This window comes from Micropterus dolomieu, linkage group LG09 (assembly GCF_021292245.1).
Source record: "Micropterus dolomieu isolate WLL.071019.BEF.003 ecotype Adirondacks linkage group LG09, ASM2129224v1, whole genome shotgun sequence".
NCBI classification, from domain to species: Eukaryota; Metazoa; Chordata; class Actinopteri; order Centrarchiformes; family Centrarchidae; genus Micropterus; species Micropterus dolomieu.
Window position 1 is genome coordinate 18,335,852 of NC_060158.1, and position 21,035 is coordinate 18,356,886.

General features: G+C 41.5%; 1 protein-coding gene across 1 annotated transcript; it reads right to left on the reverse strand.

Moving 5' to 3' along the window:
- Nucleotides 1-162: 162 nt before the first annotated feature.
- itgb8 (integrin, beta 8) lies at nucleotides 163-20,784 on the reverse strand. The gene is made up of 16 exons (XM_046058117.1): nucleotides 20,136-20,784; nucleotides 19,069-19,154; nucleotides 16,881-17,052; nucleotides 16,622-16,728; nucleotides 16,030-16,169; nucleotides 15,556-15,721; nucleotides 14,485-14,643; nucleotides 12,757-12,852; nucleotides 12,402-12,494; nucleotides 10,679-10,819; nucleotides 7,982-8,402; nucleotides 7,603-7,825; nucleotides 7,390-7,493; nucleotides 4,722-4,838; nucleotides 3,134-3,297; nucleotides 163-1,925 (listed from the first exon to the last, which is right to left on the reverse strand). The coding sequence occupies exons 1-16, from the start codon at nucleotides 20,227-20,229 to the stop codon at nucleotides 1,797-1,799; spliced, it is 2,412 nt and encodes an 803-aa protein (XP_045914073.1). The 5' UTR covers nucleotides 20,230-20,784; the 3' UTR covers nucleotides 163-1,796.
- Nucleotides 20,785-21,035: the final 251 nt, after the last annotated feature.

Genomic DNA, 21,035 nt, shown 5'->3' on the forward strand with positions numbered 1-21,035 from the left:
TTGCTTCATTTGAGACAGCCTTAATATTAAATTGAATTTTTAACATTGTTTCACCACACTAACGTGAAGGCCTAACAAATTTTACCACATTTTCATTAAACATGTTTAATTCAAATACAACTGTAGAAGTGCTGGTACAGAAAAGCTGGAGAACTCAAGAAATGACTTTAAAAAATCTTGCACATTTTAATGCAAACATTCATGCAACTCAACTAGTCACATTAATTGACACCTAAACTACTCAGAAAAGTGCTGTTGTTAATCCGAACTCAGTGTCCGGTTAGATGAGATGATTATTACCTTATTGCTGAATTCTTCTCATGGTTAGAGATAGACACCCGCTCTTCATAAACACAAACACCTGTAACTCCTAAAATAGCACAATTAACATAAATAAAAAGAAATAATCACAATAAATAATTAGTGTTCCAGACTTACAGTAAAATCGAGCAGGTTTTTCTGTAAACAGTATTATGTTAAATACAATTTAAAAAGAGGAACAGGATTGAGCAAGAGTTTCACAAAATGTTATGGAACTGGCACTCTGGATCCAGAGGATCTAGTTAGTGCATGAGTGGTATATTTCCACCTCTGATGTCATTACCTTTAGAGCTATTTGAAACTTCACCCACAAGTTGGCCTGGGAGTTTAAACGTGTCAGTCTCAATAGGAATGGCTCTGGAAATGATCAGCAGGTGCATGCAGACACAGTTCTGGTTCTGTCTCTGTTACAGAGGCCACATGTACAGATGTTTGATGTTACAGTTGCCATTAATTGTCACTTTTTTAAAATATGAATTTTCAGTCCATTGTTATTCCAGTGTTGTGGATTTGTTACATTAGCTTCTAATGCACTTACTGTGTAGATGCCCTCTAATGCCCAACATGTAGCAAACAATAATTTCTAATCAACTATTACAGCTCTTCTGCCTCCAGAGATCCCACATTTGTCAGTAGTATAATGCAAAACAATTGTTCTAGTGCAATTCTATGCAGATTATTAACAACTGGCAATCATATGAAACTATATTCTCACTTATCATGATAGAAAAGTGGCATAAAATACAACAAATTTGCAATGCAGATGATCAGTTAACAACAACAAAATACAACAAAGAAACAACAAAATACAAGGTACACTCAAATCTAATCAAATAAAAAAAAAGGTAAAAAGACAGAGTCATTGGCTTGCTTCATGTATTAAATTCCAAGTAATCAAAGCTGAGGTCAGTCATATGTTGACAGTATTATTGGAGAAAAATGTCATACCTCAAGCTGGCCACAGGGGGGAAGACTAAGACAGGGAGATCGTACATTTTGAGTCTTGGAGTGTCACACAATCACATAAACCTAAAACATGTAGTGTTTTTACTTTCATAAATAGAAAGCCTAGATATAGCATAAATGCATTTACCTGCACGCACACACGCACGCACACACCCACACACACTCATAAGTTGGAGCAGTAATTGCCGCATGGCTAAAAAACGAGGAATGACCACAGTTTACCCTGTGGAAGAAGCAGCCTCCCTGCTGCTACAGAGGAAGAAGAAGTGGGGGACTTGTGCTCTCATCTTCATCTCCAGGATACTGGCCACATTAGTCACACAGTCTATAAGAGTTTGGTCAGTTTTACAAATATGATCCCATGGAGGTTTCATAGTTTAGTTTCCCATTATCAGTCTTCACATACAGCTGGTTGAAGTTTAACAAAGAAGGCAGAGTAAAGCCTTTAGTTGATTCTCCTTCTATATGTCTCTACTGACTTCCTTCTGACCTTGACCTTTGAACTCTCCCTAGCACTGCCAGGGGTCACCGAGAGGCATCTTGGAAATCTGGATGTGCATCTCCACAGGGCGGTCCAGTGGGCGGTCGCGCCTGTAGGTAACTGTCTTCTCGTTGGTTGTAGGGATGTATGACAGGTCCTGAATAGTGACAGAAATAAGCAGTCAGTAGCCTTATAGCTACACACACACACACACACACACAGACAGACACATGTATGCATGCAATTCTATAGATGTGAGGACTCATGAGAGATAAAACTGCAACATCCTGACCTTTTAGTCCCATATGTGGGTCAAGCTCCAAAAAGACCCTACACTTCCCCTAACGGAACTCAACAGGGTGTTTTGGAAATACATGTTATATAGGGTGGATGGAAAAGGTTTCGATGTATACTAACAAGTGGTCAAGTCTGGATGGTTGTATAATTGCGGAGTTGGTAGTGTGAGGGCTAAAAATACTGACTATGTCAACAGTAAGTGACATCATTTAGGTCATTTTCTCAGTCTTTGCAAGCTTTACAGTCATAAGTCTTTGCAGCCATAGCTGTTTTGTAAAGTTCGAAGCTATTCTGATGCCTCTGATTGGTTCTCATGTTTGAGTTTGAAGCACAAACCATCTGCCAGGTAAATTGCCTCTCAAGTTGTCTATTGAAAATGGTTAACAGTTAAAAACATTCACCAAAATTTAGAAAAGTAATCAAAAAGAAATTAAATGTAATAAGTTACTTTACTTTTACTAAGTTATTGAAATAGTTACATTACTATTACATTTTAAATAGGGTAACTTGTAGTTGGTAACCTAATAAATTTCCAAAGTAACGTTCCCAACACTGAATGTTACACATCAACAGGGAGTTGTGCCCCATGTAAGAATCCAAATGTTACCCAAACATATGTGTACACTTTTACACTTTTCTTATAATCTGCTGTGTCATTAAGATGATCTGTGGCGAATGATGAACAATAAATTAGGGGTTTCTAAGCACTTATAAGCAATCTGTACCAGTTTAGGCACTCAATTCTCCATATTGAAATTTCCATCATTTCCAAGTTTCTCAAAGGTGCTATACATCATCGTAAGGTCACAAATCTGGACACTGTAAATAGTGAGCTGGGAGTTGACAGGAAATGTAAAATACAGCTGTTACCTCTAACAGATGACTTAAATTTTTTACTCCTGGTTTCAGCGGACAGAACACATTTACAAAAATATCCTAAAGAATTAAGGGGTTCCTAATGCTTCGGAAGGCTCCTAGGACATGATACACACACACAACCCCCTCCCCCAATTAAAACCCTGCTCTGCTGATGAAAGCCTCCAGTGTACCTGAGTTTTGAGTGCTAACCTTTCCAGTGCAGTGATAGTCTACGTTCTCAGCAGCGCCCCCTGGTGGTCTGCTTCTCTTCTGTAACAGCAGCCGGGACACAGCCACCACCACCAGCCCGCACAGCACTGTCAGAGCACACACACTCAGGAATGTCCCTACCAGCCGACCGCTACTGGCACACTCTGTGGACACACACACACAAACACACAACCAAGGTTTCAATTTCAAGTACTGTGACAGGCTGCTGTTCACTGCGACAGGCAAAAAGCTTAGAAAAGAGAGTACTGTAGTGTTGAGTAAATAGGCCTATTATACACTAAAATATGCATCAAAAAGACATTTAGTTGCAGAATCAGAGACAAAACACATGTTTGTACTTCTATAATTGTGAGGACCCTGGTCCTTAACTCTAACCCTAATCATCATGTCTAACCCCAGTCTTTATCCCATATCCACTTAAATCTTAATCCTTAAACAAGCCTTTAAAGAAGTAAGGACAGACTGAAACTGTCCTCAATTTCCAAAAATGTTCTCACTCACTAGGTCTAAAACTCAAATGTGCCTCTCAAACATAGACGTACCAGAGAAACACGCGTGATATAAGTGTCCAGATCCTTTAATTACCGGTACAACAATGTCGAAATACTCACAAGTAAAACTCCTTTGTGCAAAGTCTCATTTAAGTATTCCAAATACATTGTTAAACATAAAAGTACACCTTGCAGAAACAAGCCTTCTGTGAGTGATATAATATTATAGGCTATATTACATAATCAATGTTGTTAAAAATGTTATATCAATTGTAAGGAGCATTATGGTGTAGCTGGTCAAGGTGGGCCCAGTTTTAACAACTTTAGTTTCTACAAAATACAAATACCTCAAAATTGTGCTTAAGTACAGTACTTGAGTAAATGCACTTAATAACTTTCCACACAGACAAACATACACACCTACACAGCTCGGTCAGTGGCAGCTGTGCCAGTGGTGCTGTACTGAACAGTCAGCTGGCTGTGTATCTGCTGGGGAGCATGTGTGGATGACGGGCTCATCGCTCAGCACAAAGAGCCCAAAGACTGCTCTGACATTTTGTAACAGGGTTACCATGGAAACCTGGGTCCTGCTGCACCCGGGAGGAGTGGGCGTGAGCAGGAAGAGAGTGTCCCGTTGGGTGGAGGGGGATGTGGGGGTGAGGAGGGGGAGACGGGGGAGCCGGGTGGGGGTGTTGGGGTGCACAATGAGCAGTGCTGTTCCAAAAATTGGGGAGGCGGGGATGAACTGTAACACTTGGATGTGCAATTATGTGTGTGTGTGTAACCCAGGGCATGTGTTAACTAGTGGATTTTAAATGATGTATGTGTTTGTGTGAATGTGTGTGTGTGTGTGTGTGTGTGTATGTGTGTGTGTGTGTGTGTGTGTGTCTGTGCGTGGCTGTATAAATCGAGAAAGTGAACTGGGAACTGAGGGGAAATGTAAAATACAGCTGTAATACTGACAGCAGGCCTGCTGACTCAAATACACCGGGGTGTAGTAGTGCAGCAATGGTAGCAACGGAAGTGACCTCGAATGAAGGCGTGTGTGTGTGTGTGTTTGTGTATTGACATTATACCTGGTCTTGTGCTTATATGAAGCTGGGTCTGACCAGACTGTGAGCCTGTTTGAAACCGATAGCGACAGCTGTCACTACCGATGTACATACACTGAATCCACATATCCCCTTCTTGACCTGGAAATGGAGAGAGAGAGAGAGAGAGAGAGAGAGAGAGAGAGAGAGAGAGAGAGAGAGAGAGAGAGAGAGAGAGAGAGAGAGAGAGAGAGAGAAGTGAGTTGTTATTCAGTCCAGACATGTTGAGCTCCAAACCCTAGTGAAAATCCTCCGGGACTTCTAAAAACAACAGAATCAATGAGAGTAGCATTACAAGGGAGCTGCTGTGTTTTACAGCTCTTCACTTCCCACTTCAGAGTTGCACTAATCAACATTTTTATACTACTGTAATAATGGATGAATGAATCCATAAAATTATCCCCCAACTTTGCCCTCAGTTCTTCTTCGTCTCTTTAAGTTCATTGTTTTGGTTTTCTTATAAACCTGCCCAGCACCAAACAGCAGACAGACAAAGTTAGTGACTATCTGATGAACTTTGTGGAGTACTAAGTTGCTAAAGTGCCAGATATGTTTTTCAGACGTTGTTGGAGACTGAAATGGAGCTAACAGGAGAATGAATATTGGAGTTTTAGTGGCATCTAGTGGTGAGGGTTACAAATTACAACCAGTGGCTCACGGTGCATTCATGTGCTCCTCGGATGGTCCCATTTCCCAAGTTGTGAAATCATTCATCCGACTTCAGTGTGTGTTCATGTACTCTTAAATCGGAATTGGAATCAACATGGACGCTGCTACAAAGATGTTTTGGATTAGCCTTATCAGAGCATATAAACAACACGCAGACATCTAGTTCCCTTTACATGAACAGAAAATTAACCGTTATAACCATATTACAAATTACATGTTTGCAAAATATGTATATGCAATACATGATTTTGCATGAATCAAAGTTATGCATACTTCTTTATGTCCCATGTACACTTTATTTCTCTTTTTGCAATAAAGGCTTAAGGAGGAAAAAAATATTCTGATTATTGTAACACCACAAGAATGCACCATTAGTCACCGCTCAACCCTCCCGTTCCAAGTGCACAGGAGAAGCTACGGTGGCCGACGCGCTCTGTCAGCTCTTGTGCTAAATAATATGTGTGGGCCTCCATTTGTCCAAATTTGACTTCTCTTCTTACTTCTAATAAACCAGTCGACTCCTACTACTACTACTAACGTTACTTCTTCTTCTTCGTACATATTCAACATAGTGACAAAACATGCTCTGTAGAGACTTTTGTCCGTTTGGGCTACTGTAGAAATATGGTGATGTCCATGTAAGAGGACCCGCGGTGTATGTAGATAGAAATGGCTCATACTAAGGTGATAAAAACATAACATTCATTATGTAAGGTCTTTATACACCACTGAAAATATAATTATGTATATTATATTGCATTTCTGTCAATAGATCCTCCTTTATGTCAAAACACAACTCCAAACCAATGCTAATGTTATTCTGTGTCTGCTGGATGTGCAAACCGGCAACTCTGCTTTTTGTAGTTTTTTTTTTATTAGATAATGCAACACTTATCAGGTGACATACATAACAGACATAACAATACTTGGTGAAAATACACAAAAACAAAAATGAGAGTTTAAGGCAATGTGTGTTTGTGTGTGTGTATGTTCAAGAGGTAGAAAAATGGAGGTGTGTGAAACTGAGTTGGGAAGTAGAGAGATTAAATGCTTTGAACTTAAGTAAAAAAACAATAACAAAATAATAAATAAATAATAACAATAATAATAATAATAATAATAAAAAATTTAAAAAGGAGGGGGGGTTAACTAGAAAAAGAAATTCAAAAACAACAGCGAGAAGAAAAAAAACTAAATGAAGGATATAAATATATAAATAATACTAAAATTTATTTGAGCACCTGGGAAAAAAAACAGACCCAGATGAAAACTTAAAACAACCCACTATTTAGCGTAACTCCATTAGCTGTTTGCTGTAACCACACCACTGCAAGCTGGCTGCTATTTCCAAGCAATACATTTAATGCCGAGTACGATCTCAGGCGGACATCGGCGAGACTTGTATGTGCTGTCTGACCGTTGATTGTGATTTATTGGTTTGCAAAAAACAGTGGACAAGAGAGGAGTAGAAAAACAGCCAACATGCTCGATTTAAAGCCAGTAGCCTTTACTCGCCTATTCTTGGGCGCAGGCAGTTCCTCGATAGTTCCTTTGGTTGAAATGCAGCTTAGGAGAGTACTCTAGGGTGTGTAAGCACACCGTGACATCACGAGTGGGTGTGGTCAGAGGTGCAACAAACTTTCGAGCAGAGAGGGCAGTAAAATGCTGCTTTACAACCTGGTGTTAACTTTAAGTTCTTGGTCAAATTGGAAATGAGAAGCTGAATCTTTGTCCCTATGTACCCCATTTTACTCCATTTATGCCTAACACTAATAGCTCTTAGCACTATTAATTGCTGCTCTTACTAGTTTTTGTTGTCACTTGTAGATCTCCTACTTTATTGATGTTTTTTGATGCGCTATTGATGCTTTATCCACTCTGCATAAAAGCATCTGCCTAATGAGGAAATGTAAATGTAAATGTATGTAAAATCAACTCTGTGTAAAATTGCAAGAGCAGATTCTATTGGTTAAACTGGCTGTACCTGATACACCATCAATGTATCCCACCAATGGGGCACAGGTGTTGTTACAGTGTCCTGCCTCTTTTTGTGTGAGACCGTGAGACAGGTGACAGTCCACACACTTCCTAAGGGAGAGAGAGAGAGAGAAAGTGCAAAAGTGTCAGCTTGAACTGCCAACACCTCTGTAAGAAATCCCATCATGCTTTGTGGTAGCGAACACAAACTGTCTAGTACCAGTATGATTGGCAGGTGCTTTGGCACGCAGGGCATCTCTCACAGAAGTCTCCAGATTGTCGGGGGTTGTCACACACACACTTGCCACATACACATCTTCCCCGCCCGCTGCAAAGCAAGCCATTGGCTGATTGGCAGGTTGCTGTGGAGACGGGACAAGCACAGCGATCACCTGTCCAGCCATCCTCACACACACACTCACCAGACACACACACACCCCGCCCTGAGAAGGACAGACAGAGACAGGAGGGAAACATTTTACAGAACTAAACAAAAACAATGTAGACTGTATGTTTTTGCGTCAAACGTGACATCTTGTGATGTCTATGAACTAAAACGTACATTATACTTTTACATTTTTGAAGTGTGCTCTTCTTACCTCCACACAGCAGTCCCTGTTCGTACGGACAGGAGAAGTCATCTATCTCGCAGTATTTCCCATAAACTGTCCCAAGCCTGCTCTGCTCACACTCACACCTCCCACACTCACACACTCCCCGACCACTGCAGTCCACATCAGACCCATCCGCTCTGCATTTCCAGTTGGAATCTATGTTTGAGTCCTTCATTAGTTCGTGATCCGGCCTCTGCTCCTGCTTGGAGCTGTGTTGTGCTCCTGTGCATGGTGACTGGCTGTCATCATTGCAGCGTCTCATTGGTCCACAACTGCAGCGACATTTAGAGTGGATCCTAACAACTGTGGATTCGTTGTAACCCACAGGGCGAACCAACACTGTTACATCTTCGTCTTCACCATCGACAGGACAAGAGCGCAGACCAATGGTAATATTAAAGTAGACCTACAAAGTAAGGTAAAAAACTTGTTAAAACAGCAGCTCAGTGATGTTTAAATCATTTTTAGTCATGCTAGCAGCGTGGTTCCTTGGATGGCAATGTAGGTCTCTCGATCAGTCCACCACTTTGGTCCAGACCGAAACATCTCAAGAACTAATGGAAGTATTCAGATCTTTTTCTTAAATAAAATTACTAATACCACACAGTGGAAATACTCCACTACAAGTAAAAGTTCTGCATTCAAAACCTTAGTTAAGTAAAAGTATTATCTGCAAAATTTACTTTAATATAAAAAGTAACTACTTATTCTGCAGTTACATGGTTCCTGTCAGTGTTTTACCCTTTGAAATATGATGTTTTTGGATTTATATTACTGCTGCATTAACGTGTATGTTGCATTTTACTGCTGTAGATGTTTAAGGTTGAGCTAATTTTAACTACTTTATATACTGTTGGGTAATTTAATCTCCAGCAATGCATCAAATTCTATAAGATCATCAGTATCGCTGTCCTGTGAGAACCGCGTATCTCTAAAAGTCAGCTTTTTATAGCCCTGTTTTCAGTTTTGTGACAGATGTATTTTCTAGCTGATCCAAACAAATTTTTAAATAGTTCATTTACCCAACGAAGAGGGAGAATTTTCTCAATTTAGGCAAGGCAAGGCAAGTTTATTTGTATAGCACATTTCAACAACAAGGTAATTCAAAGTGCTTAAATTTATAAAAGAACATTTAACCCTTCAGTTTATCAGAAACATTCAAATTATAATATATATAATATATACATATATAAATTATAATCACCAAATTTAGAGACACACAGTTTTCAAGTCAGCTTAATTACATTCCACCACTGTAGATGGATTACCATTTAATACAGACTTTCATAGTGTCCAGAGGATAAATCCTAATTACTTAAACTACTGTCTTTGCCATCAGCCTTAGCTGTACTTTGTGTTGAGTGCTAATAGACGAATGTTAGCATGCTAAGATGATGAACACAATACAGATTAAACCTGGAAAGCATCAGCATGTTAGCTTTGTCATTGTGAGAATGTTAGCATGCTGTAGTTAACATTTAACTTAAAGCACCGCTGTACATCCTCACAGAGTCACTAGCTCTTGACTCTTAGTCTTGTAAAGATATATATATATATGTGTGTGTTTGACAACATTAAAGTAACTATAAGACAGTAAAATTCTAATTGTTGTAAAATACACAATAAAGCTTATTTTCGTTTTCCTCCCTGTTAGAAAGGGGGAATTGTGTAAGCTTATGCAAGGCAAGAGAGGTTAAAAAACATACCAACAAATGACTCTACTGTTGTTCTTTTGTTGTTGCTATACAGTTCCAGAGAGATGCAGAGTATTAAAATGAATTTCCCCCATGAAACTCCTGCTGTAAATATCCTTACATAATTATGGCAATCTCTGATAAGACTTAAATAGTTGGATAAGTAACCTGGAACTAGGATTCTAAGTGAGGCTTAAAGTGAATAATTAGTCTGTTGATGTGGTTGGAAAATTGTGCATGCCAAAGCTTTGAGACTACACGCAGGCCTTTCGCTTGATTTTTATCGCCATTCTGGTAAGTGTGGGTACTTTCCATAATTCACTTTAATCCACCCATGGATTAAAGGGCTGAACTTCAGTCTTTTTGAACAATGGAGTAACTATAGAGCAGTGATTGAGAATCTTGGTGTTTGACAAAGTTCAGAGCCCCAAAAGGTTACAGAGGAGAGGAGTCTCATCTGCAGTTGAGGGAGTGAACAGAAAGAAAATTTCCAAATGTACTGAAAATTATAATAATTAGTACCAAAACGGAATCTCTTTGGTTGTTATAGTTGAACATGAGTTTAGCCTTTTGTATAATCATTTCTGCCTGACAAGAGCTCTCTGCCATGGCGCAGACTACTTAAGGTTTTTCTTTCTGTGTATAAATGGAACAGGTATTAAAGCGGTGGATGTCCAACGACCTATTTCTAAATTTAAATGTCCTATTTGTTTGCATAAGGGCTCTCATATTAGGCAAGGTAAGGATTTTTAGGACTAAAATGTCATAGAATCACATGGATATGTTTTCCTGTTAAACACAGCCTGTAATCCGCTCAACTCGGATTATTTACCAAATCTTTTCTGTCTCGTAAAGCTCTCAGTGATGTGTGTGAGTGCGTTTGTACGAGTCAAAGTAATCCAATACAACCATTTAATGTCCTGTTATATCAATATGAGTAACTTTTCTCACACTGTATCAACCAGGTGAGTGACGCTTGTGTGTTTACCGTCTGGTTGGGCTGCACCCCTGAGCAGCTCTGGTTCTTAGCAGTGGATCCATGAGGACAGAGAGGTGATACAGACACCCAGTACCTGCTGACTGCCTTGTCCTCCACCGACACTGACACTGCCACCTCCGACAACAACCTCTAAAACGAGTGAGGACGAAAGAAATGAAAAAGCAACATCAAGTTTACTATCTGGTATCGAGAAATTATTTAAAGCCAATGTATTATGCTGGATACAAAGGGGATGTAGGTTAAGATAAAAGAGAGTGGGATGATCAGAGACAGTTTAAAATTTTAATGAGAGTAATCTGTGTGAGTGAAAAGTAATGAGCGCGAAAGAGAGATAGAAAGGGGAGAAGTGGGATTAATTAAAGTTGTCACATATCCCCAGAAAGCCCTCATTGACATTCTCTCCTTCTTTATGAAATCCAGGGTGGGGGATTTGGGTGGGGTATGGGAACATGGAGGTGGGTACCAAAAATAGCTTCTTTGTATCCACCCATGATTAGGACACATGGTTTCCGAGGGGATCTGATAGCTATTATAATGCCAGCTTCTGTTCGCGCTCTGCTGCTTGTGGATGCGTGTGCGTGTGTATGTGTGTGCATGTGTGTGTCAGCACGTATGCGTGGCTGTGCACCCAGATCTGTGGATTCGGCAGATTCTCGAAGCAAACAATGGAGCGCTGTGCCTGAGGCAAGATTATAGCCCAGGCTGCTGCCAACTGAGCGGCCTTACCCCTTCATAACCTCTTGTTCTTATCTGTTTTTTTCTGTTTTATTAGGCCCTCAGCTACCAAACACATCTCCAATCATCTATTTTCCCAACTTCAGGATTTAAAGCCCCCCTCCATTGTATTTTGACATTTCTATGATATTTCATATTTTTCTGAGTCATTTCCTTACAATGCTGATTACCCACATAGTTTGCCAAATATTTTTTGACAAATAGCTTAATTTTGTGCTCAAAGTTGCAAAAACTGCTTAGTTGTTAAAACGGGGTGGTGACGTATGACTATAATAATTCCAAAAGTCATACGTCATTCTCCAAGCTTGCGCAGGCGCAATGATAGTTTCTATCATGGGTAAGTAATAGCTACTCCTGCCAGACAGTAAAGTGTGCTAAACTTTACAGTGTAGTGATGTTAACACAGCATATCGTTAGTGAACACTCCAGCCGGTCAGTTTTTGGTTGTCATGGTAATGTATTACGTCTGACTATTAACCACACCCCCATTCTCTGTTTGAGAAAGAATGTTAACCAAAAACGGCAGTTAAATCTGTCTGGAGGGGGCTTTAAGTTTGCATTACCAGTGTCTGTCCTTTTCCTGCACTCTGAAGATTAGAAAAAATAGAGAGTGTGTACTACTTATCAGTACATAATTTAATGTAGTATCACCGATTCTTAGGCCTTCTTTCTGCAAACTGGAATGTGCTATTAGTCAGCTTGCATGAATAAACAAGGCCAACGGAAAACAGAATACATGTTGCCTGAGCAGATCAGCGGACTAATGCCTCAACATTTCTGAGCTGATTCTGCATGGGCTCATGAAATTCAGCTCATGCTGTGCTGCTGCTCTCTTCTCTCTAACCTTTCACTTGTCCCCGTCCTTCTCTTTGTTGTCTAAAGGATGAAGAATACACAGAGGGACGACAAAGAGGTTTGAAAATGAGAAAGGAGTTATTCTTTAAAGTTGCTGAATAAGTGTATAAGTGCTCTGTACCTTATATGCGTCCACCACCAGCTCTATAAGGTTTGGAGCCTGGAAGAGACCTAACTTTCCCAGGTAGGAGCCAGGCAGCGGGCGTACCAACTCCTGGTGAAGAAAAGGGAAGACGAGGGTGAATAAATATGTTGATTCTTGTAAACTGATTCCCCCCTACAAGTGTAACATGTCATTACTCTTTAATTAGCAAGTGCAGATCAGCTCTGGAGCTGTTAATACATAAGCTAGCAGGGATTTACTGTCTTGCATGTACCTGTGTGCAGGCCAGGTGTTTACTCCCTACATTCAAAACTATTTGTTTACTCATTTTCATATGTTGGCATGTTGTGTGCTCTTGTGTGGGAGAGATTACCTCATACCACTGGTACTGCTGCTTCTCCACAGCAAAGATGGAGTAGATATGGTTTTCCAGCAGCTTGTCAGACAACAGACCCACACTGGGATGGTCCTGAAAAGGAGACAATCAACAGACTAAATACAAATAAATTTTTTTTCAGCAATGCATTTCTGTTCCCCCCCGATGTTCCATATAGAGTCTAGTTAGCTGCTCTTACTAGTCTCTATTGTCACTAATAGATCTCTTACATTAATGAAGCTTTTTAGACGCTTCTAAGTTGTTCCTCATATGTAAGTCGCTTTGGATAAAAGTGTCTGCCAAATGAGTAATTGTAAATGTTTAAGTCTATTGTTATACATCTTATCTGTTGTATGAATTTATTTATAATCTGAAAATTGTGCTGTGTACACAGTCCATATTAGTGTGTGATGATTTAAAGGAACAGTTAGACATTTTTGGATAGAGTTAAGAGTTAAATAAGAAGATCAGTAATACTCTGTACAGTAAATAGGACGCTACTGCCAGCAGACGACTAGATTAGCTGATTGCTAAAGACTGGAAACAGGGGGAAACGGCTCTCCTGGCTCTCTCTAAATTTAACAAAATCTGCCTACCAGCACCTCTAATGGTGCTTTCAGACCAAAAGCGAAGCGAGTGTTTGGGGCGGTGAGTTTACATACAAAGTCAATGCAAAGATGCGTAGAGCCGCGACGCTTAGGCAACGCGAAGGAATTCGCATGACGCTGAGTCGCGTTTACTCGCGGGAGTAGCTTGGAGTTAACTGCTTTTATTAAATTAGCTTTTTACTTTAGGTTTTTGGATTTCAAAGTTGATTTATCTTCACTGGAGCTTCTCAGTAGCTAGTTTCCGGTTCCAGTGTTGTTGTTAGCGTCGTTAGCTCTGTCGGATATAAAAACCAGACAAAACTGGACATTACTTGGAGAAAAGAAAGGAGGTTGAACTACCTGGTGAGTTCAGCAAACATGTGTCTGTAACTTTATTCCAGCTATCATTATATTTTACTGTGACCAACTTTCCATAGCATAGCCCTGATCGATCCAAACTCCATTCAGAAAACAAACATTTTAGAAGTTGTTGTCCTGCTGTCTAGCTGACAGACCTGACAAAACATGAATTCATGTGTTTAACAAATCTGCATCATGTTGTAGTTATTTCGGCATCAGTTTAATCCGTTTATTGCTATTTAATCACAGCAAAATGTTTACTTTGGGTTCATACATTTGTAGTAATGGCGAGTTGTATTTCTTCACATTATCGCGTTAAAATCGCCTTCTCGCGTTGTGTGTACTCACGCAAGGAAAGCGTTGCGAGGCGAAAATTCGCGGTTGGTCTGAAAGCACCATAACCTCACAAATTAGCCTTACATATCTTGTTTGTCCATAGATTTTACAGGGACTATTTTTTTGCAGGGAAGCCGAAACTGGAGATTGTCTTTTTCTTGAGTGTGGTGATGATCTTCTCATCAAAAACAAATAAGCGCATTTACCAAACCCCAGTCTATCCGTTCCTTTAAGTATGAATTTACCTATGATTTTGATGTGATGATTGGCAACTTGAGTACAGCATTTTCAGATTCAGTATCTACAGGCTTATTTCATCCGCAGCCCATGTAGTAATTTACACAGTCCACATTAATGTAAGACCGTGTGAACATTAACATGCATTGAATGCCATGTTAAAAGGTTCAGCCTGACTTCCCAGTAAGTTTCCTCCTCCACTCACCATCCTAGTGCTTGCTGTGTAGACATTGTTTTCCAAGTGACACAGGCCGTCGTGTGGCGTGACAATCCCTGCCAGCCGGCTGTCCAGGGCCAGGTGAGATGGCTGGTCGGTCATCAGGAGCAATAGACGCTTGGCCTGCGGTCGCCAACCCACCACTTTCTGAAAGAGAGACACGGAGGAATCAGGACATTGTTTAACATATGTAAATCATGTTTAATCTTGACCCTTAATGAAACCAAATAGCTGTTACAAATCTATAGAGAATTAAATCAGAGATAAGTGACAAAATGTTAACCAATGTGTATTCTATTTCTGGTGAGTCATTTTTTAGACACACTCATTTTTATTCCCTTATATCACTAGTTAGCTACATTTACACAGACTGATGTGGGAAATATGTGCATGCTTCACATTTTAAAGGTTTACACATGTGGCAAGAAGCTGCAAATTCAAACATTTTACTCATCTGAACTACATTAGTCCCCATAGTGATCAGCTCTTTCTGTCATACCCAATTAAAGGAAAAGCAGCAGAAATTCTTCCCCCAGGCACAGAGTCTCCCTCTTTATGTCTGTGACTCGTCGACAGGGTGAGAGCAAAATGGGTGTGTGTGTGTGTGTGTGTGTGTGTGTGTGTGTGCACGTGTGTATTTAAGGAAACCCAGTGAGTTTATTAGTACGCCTGACATAATGGAGAGTCTATTTCTAGAGTCATGACCACCATGGTGTTTCCCTGCAGACCAGTTTCTCAGGCCCCCCCTGCATGGTGTGATTCACGGCCCTCCTGCAGCCAAAGTATAAGCAACTTTGTGTGTGTGTGTGTGGGTGTGCCATACCCCAGCAGTGGTGTCATTACTTAGTGGGATACCAGTGGTAATATCCAATGCTGAGTCAGAGTGCCACCATTCTCCCAGAATAAAGAGCCTCTTTTACTGGCATGCTGACTTACTACCAAATTTGGGGTTATCCCTCATTTACAGGGACATATTCAAGAAACCCTTAAAAATCTTGTGTATATCTCAAAATGTTTCACCCTTTCTCTTTGTTGCACCCAGCGTCTATATGTACACACCTGGCAGACAGCAGCTTGCAGCATAGCATCCAGTCCTCCCTCAGGTGTGTCCATGTTTCCCGAGATGCGCTGGCGTTTGATCACACGTGTGAACTCACTCATGTTTCCCGTCATGCTTAGAACGTGGTGGAAGCCGTGGGCTGGACGACAGCGGATCTCATAATCACTGGCGAGAGACAGAGAGAGTCCAGAAAGGTTTTAATTGCAACATTCAGGAATGTAGATTTCCAAAACAACCACCAGAACAACTGAATGTCAAAAGCCCGTCTGTTGTTTCTGTCTCATCATCATAGCAATTCCCCCGAGTCACAAAAATTGGGAGCAACTAATGGGAGCAGCATGCTCGGCTGTATTTTTTAAATAATGAAAAGGGAAAGTTAGCTGATGAATATAACCTTTTTTATTCAATCAGTAGCAAGAATTAACCCTACTTTTCTTAGCAATCAATAAACCAACTGACAAATTCGGTCTTACCTGCAGGGGTTGTTGATCTTGGAGGGATGGACATTGATGTAAGGGGAGACAGGTTTGTCCACAAACGAGCCAAAACCCAGCCAAAGGTCTGAGGAGTGCTCTGACATACGAAGGGACAGAGCCACACCCACAGTCTTCAACTGGACCACAGAAAACATGCAGATACAGGTGGACACAGAATGAGAAATCCAAGTGCAGGTGAGGGACAGTACATGGGAAGAGAAAAAGAAAGAAAAGAGGGAAAAGTAGAAGGAGAAACAAAGAATGGAGAAAGAGTACAGTGTAAGATGGAAACATAATTTAAGTAAATGTGTCTAATATGTATACAGTTTATTCAATGCAAAACGTAAAAGATATTAGACATCTAATAAGGCCCAATGATATAACACCAAACTGTTATTTGGGTTTCGAGGTCTTGTTTTTTTCCATTCAAGACACAAACAGCAGGAGAACTCGCGTTAAATAATGTTGTGATGATTCAGAATTTAGCTTAAATGTTGGAAATACACTGTTTCCTTCAGAAAAATAAATGAAATGCTTCAACACTGAATTGCTGAGAGGAACACAGACAGCTGAGTGTATGGACACCTACATGATCAAGGTTTTCCTGCATAGATGCTGATACATCAACCAGGTAGTACAGATCCACAGGATAGCGCTCCAGCTGCTTCACGGCTACTACAATGCTGGCCTCTGAACCTAGGCACACACATAATAAAATAATTTTAAACTTCACCTCAGCTGCTTTATCACTCACTAAGACAAAAAGATAACAAATCCAGAGATCCATCATTTTATCCCTGACTTAAAACTGTATTTTGTGGACAAATCAAGAGGTACCCATCGTCTACCTGGTCTGAGGGTGATGCTGATGTCTTGTGGGGACACTTGGGTGCTGCTGAGGGTGGCATTGACCTCCACCTTGACCTCTGACTGCTCAATGAACTCCGGATCACAGCCCCTCCTGAGCAGCTTTACAGGCCGGTCGCAGCGCTGGGTTGGGCCCGCGCCATCCAGAAAGTCCTAGATGTCACACAGGGTCAAGAAATGGTGACCTTCTTTTAATATATTTTCTTTGCAGCTTTACAAAATGTTGGAAACAACACACAAAAAAACCCTAAACAAGTCACAGGAACAAAAGCTGCCAGACAGTGGTAAGGATAACAAGCTGTCTCTTATGATGTTATCATAATAATCAGATTTCAGGAATGGAAGCAAGTGATACAAAAATATGGGTCAAGTTGAACATCACATTATCCTCTGTGACCCCACAAGGCAAGATGCCATAATGCTGCCGTATACATGCCCATCATGATGATCTGTTGGGTTTTTTGCTGCTGTAATCTTTCCATTCGTATAATAATCATATCTCCTTCCCTGTGGTCTTCATTTACTCACCCACTCCTGCTTGAATGTTGCCCACTGCATCCATTCACGAATGTAGGAGCATACAGACAAACACTCCAGAGTACAGAGATTGTAATGCGTGTGTTTTCTCACCCTCTTTCTAATCGTTGTTCTCTGTAAAATGCAGTGTGATAAAGTTACAAACACTGTTCATTTGACATGACGAAACACGGCAAATTGAAACCGGTTTCACAATTACTCACTGTGGTTTCATTTTTCATTTCTATGACGTTTGTATTGATTTGCGATGTAATTACACTGACATCAGAGCCATTACCATTTTATAGTACGCACTATAAGTTACTCAGCAGTTCAGTATATCAGGAAGAAATGTCCTGTTTGCGTTTACTCATCATTGTCCCGATCTACTCTCAAGGTATCTGATCATAGAGGAAAGGTAGGTAAAAATGAAAGTACCAGTTCTGATGGATAGAAAAAAAGATTAGATGGCCCAGTTGGCTTTTTTCTTATTTAGGATATGATTTAATCATCATTTCACTGAATGAGTCTTGTAATTAACCTCTCTGCTGTCTAATAGCCATTTGCCCCAACAATACGGCACAACATTGTCATGCCTTCCAGCTTTGTAGTGGATTAGTGACCTTTGGAACTTTAATCTGAGAGTAACACACTCACAAATACAGTGACTAGCACTAGGAAATAGTGTGTGACATATCCAAATATATGGAAATAGCGCAATCCACTGGGATTGCTACTACTTTTAAAACAAGAGTATGAGGCCATGGCTTCAACCTGAGAGCTATACTAAATTCAGTCATTCAGATGTCCCTGCGGCTATAATTTCTCCAACAACTCTGAATACTAGAAAGTTTCAAAGTGACTTTCCTTACAGAGTTTGCTCTATTGCCTGACACTGAGTGTCAATGTGAACACTGCACATTTAAAAGCACTTTGCCTGCTTCATTTTCAGTGCTTCAAGCATGACTCTGTAACTTTCTGTGTGTAGGAGGTTTGGGAGGTGGAGTTTGAATGTTTTCACACACCAGTGAGCCCAGCCCCACTTAATGATGTCACATAAGGTTAGGGATCAGAGGGTGGGAAAGCACCTGAAGTCTGTAAACACACACATGTTGATGGTCTTGTCTAGCCGGTGTGTGTGTGTGCATGTGTGTGTGCATGTGTGTGTGTGTGTGTGTGTGTATGTTGTGACTGGTGTGGTGCTGGCAGGCTTTACAACTTCTCAAGGCTGATCTGGGGTGGGCTCTTTACAAGACGGACTGACACCCAGAAAGCAAAGACAGATATAGACACACAAACACACAGGCACATGCACACTTTAAGAGAAATGCAGTGATATGTGTGAGCAAGTAGACTAAACACATGGATAGAAAGTGGCTCTGTCTCTGCTGCCGCATGAGAAAGCATGCATGGAAACATTCACACAAACACACACACATGCACACAGGTCATAGGGCAGGCTGCTAAGCTTGAAGATACACATTATATTCACATCTGTGGGTGGCATCAAAGCTTTGGTGCGTGTCATCTGAGGAATGCTGCTGAATGTCTGCCACGTACTCTTTCTGTCTCTCTCTCTCTCTCTTTCTCTCTCACACACATATACACACACACACACCAGACACAAGCACACACTTTTATATACATTCCTACCTCCTTGAAGCACCAGGCACACTGCGGCCCACGGCTGAGACACTCTGTACAAGAAGTGACACTGGGAGACCAACACACACTGTCACCTGAAGAAAGAGAGACGGGATTTAAAGAGGTTCAAAGAGGCAGTGGAAGACAGAGGAGAAATGGGATGAGGAGGAGAACCTGTGATTAGCATATGAAAGAATGTGTGTGTCAACACATTAGCCATGCAGCCGAGCCCCTGTGGATATTTAGAGATATCATGCACACGTTTGATGATGGAAGCACTACTTAGCAGCTCATAAGAGGCTATTCAGTATATATCAGCCAGCCTTGTAGTGGGAAAACGTCTGGGAGTGTGGGAACAGGTGCTTGAGTTGTTGGAGTGGTGCAATGGATCATTTCCCACACGCACACCCACACATCATAAGTTAATCAGTGAATGCTAAATGCAAGAAGAGTCACTGGGACACATCACTCATGCAAGATCCTTTAATGCAGAATTAGCAGAAAAATGCAGTGGGGGTGTGACAAAGTGCACAAATTTGACCTGGGGCATACTGTAGTGGGATTAATGATTCATTGAAGTGATTTATCTGCTGAGATCCAATTTTTCCAGAGCCATTTCAGTGAGCTACAGGGTTGAATGTAGGACAGAGAAAGTCTGCAGGTCCTGCATCACTAACAGCCCACTAACATGCCCCTCAGACCCAATTAGCACTGCTGGCCTCTGGCAATCTCCTACATAGGTGAAGCATTTAACTTCTAATTATAACTGATCAATACAAGTTGAAACAGGAGGCTATTTCAGAGGGCCTGATTGTGAGTTTAGAGGTTTCTCTTCAAAAACGGACAGTATTTCATACATTCTCCCTGAAGCAGATGCTAATGACAGAATGGAAGACCTATTTTAAAAAAAGATCTAATGGGGGTCATTCATTTAGGACAAGTCGACCACCCCTAGAGAACACAGATGGGCGGGACGGCAGCTGATGTTGCGCAGTGAAGTATTGACATGATACAAGATGTAAGCTAATTGCTGGGATAAGCTGTAGCCTAATTGGCCCTAATGAGGCTCCACTCACCGGCACCGGAGGCTTCTGCGCAGACAGCGACCGCCAAGCAGCAAAGCAGGAGACACAGAGGGACGCTGCCGTATGTGCGGAGCCAGGAAGTCATATTATCCTATCCACACCGGGAGTACGACCTGAGCGAAGCTGCGAGGAGGCACAGGAGCAGAGGCTGCTACTGGAGATGAACCGGGGGAGACCGGGCACCGCTCGTCCGATGCCGCACGAACAATAGCCGGGAGTGCCGGACGGAGCCGCGGGGCATTGTCGTTCACCCAATAACCTTCTAATCCCGGAGAGGTATTCACATCCACCCGGGTTAAATCAGCTTACAAGCGCGCTCCCCCGTGGACCACGAGAGGAGGTGAAGCAAATTTGTCGAGTGCGGCGACAGAGGCGCCAAGTTCCTCCATCTATTTCCATCCAGCCGCAGGTGTGCGACGTGTCCCCGCGTGCTTTCACCATAGACCTCGTCTCACAGCTGGTGATGGTCAAGTCTCATCCCGGGACAGAGCGGAGCTGAGTTGTAGCCTACACACAGTATAGCGACCGACCAGCGCTGCGTTCAGCTGGTGCGCACCAACATGAGCTGAGTGAACATCCCAGCCAGGAGAGTGGCCGTGTTTTAACCGCTGCACTCACTCAGGCAGCCATGGCAACGACGCTCAGTCCTCACTGTTTCAGAGAAGGGGGAGAGCGAGAGAGAGAGTTAAAGAGGGGAGGGAAGAGAGACAAATAAGGAGAGAGAGAGAGCGCAAGACAAAGTGCTTACTACAGAGTTGTGGTGGGGTGTATTCAAGTGAACCGTGGCCTTGAATTGAACACTGATGTTTATATTGCTTCTTCAGGGAGCCATTTAAACAGCACTGAGGGCTCCTGTGTATGTGGGGACCCAAGCTGCAGTGGATGGATGTT

Bases quoted from the DNA above. Each gene is read 5' to 3' on its own strand.
- itgb8 (XM_046058117.1), bottom strand. From the start codon at position 20,229: ATGACTTCCTGGCTCCGCACATACGGCAGCGTCCCTCTGTGTCTCCTG. The intron at 10,820-12,401 runs GTACAGAGCACT...CACTCGTTTTAG, and splicing joins TGGTGGTGGACGCATATAAG to AGGTTGTTGTCGGAGGTGGC. The intron at 4,839-7,389 runs GTACAGCCAGTT...CTCCATTTCCAG, and splicing joins ATACATTGATGGTGTATCAG to GTCAAGAAGGGGATATGTGG.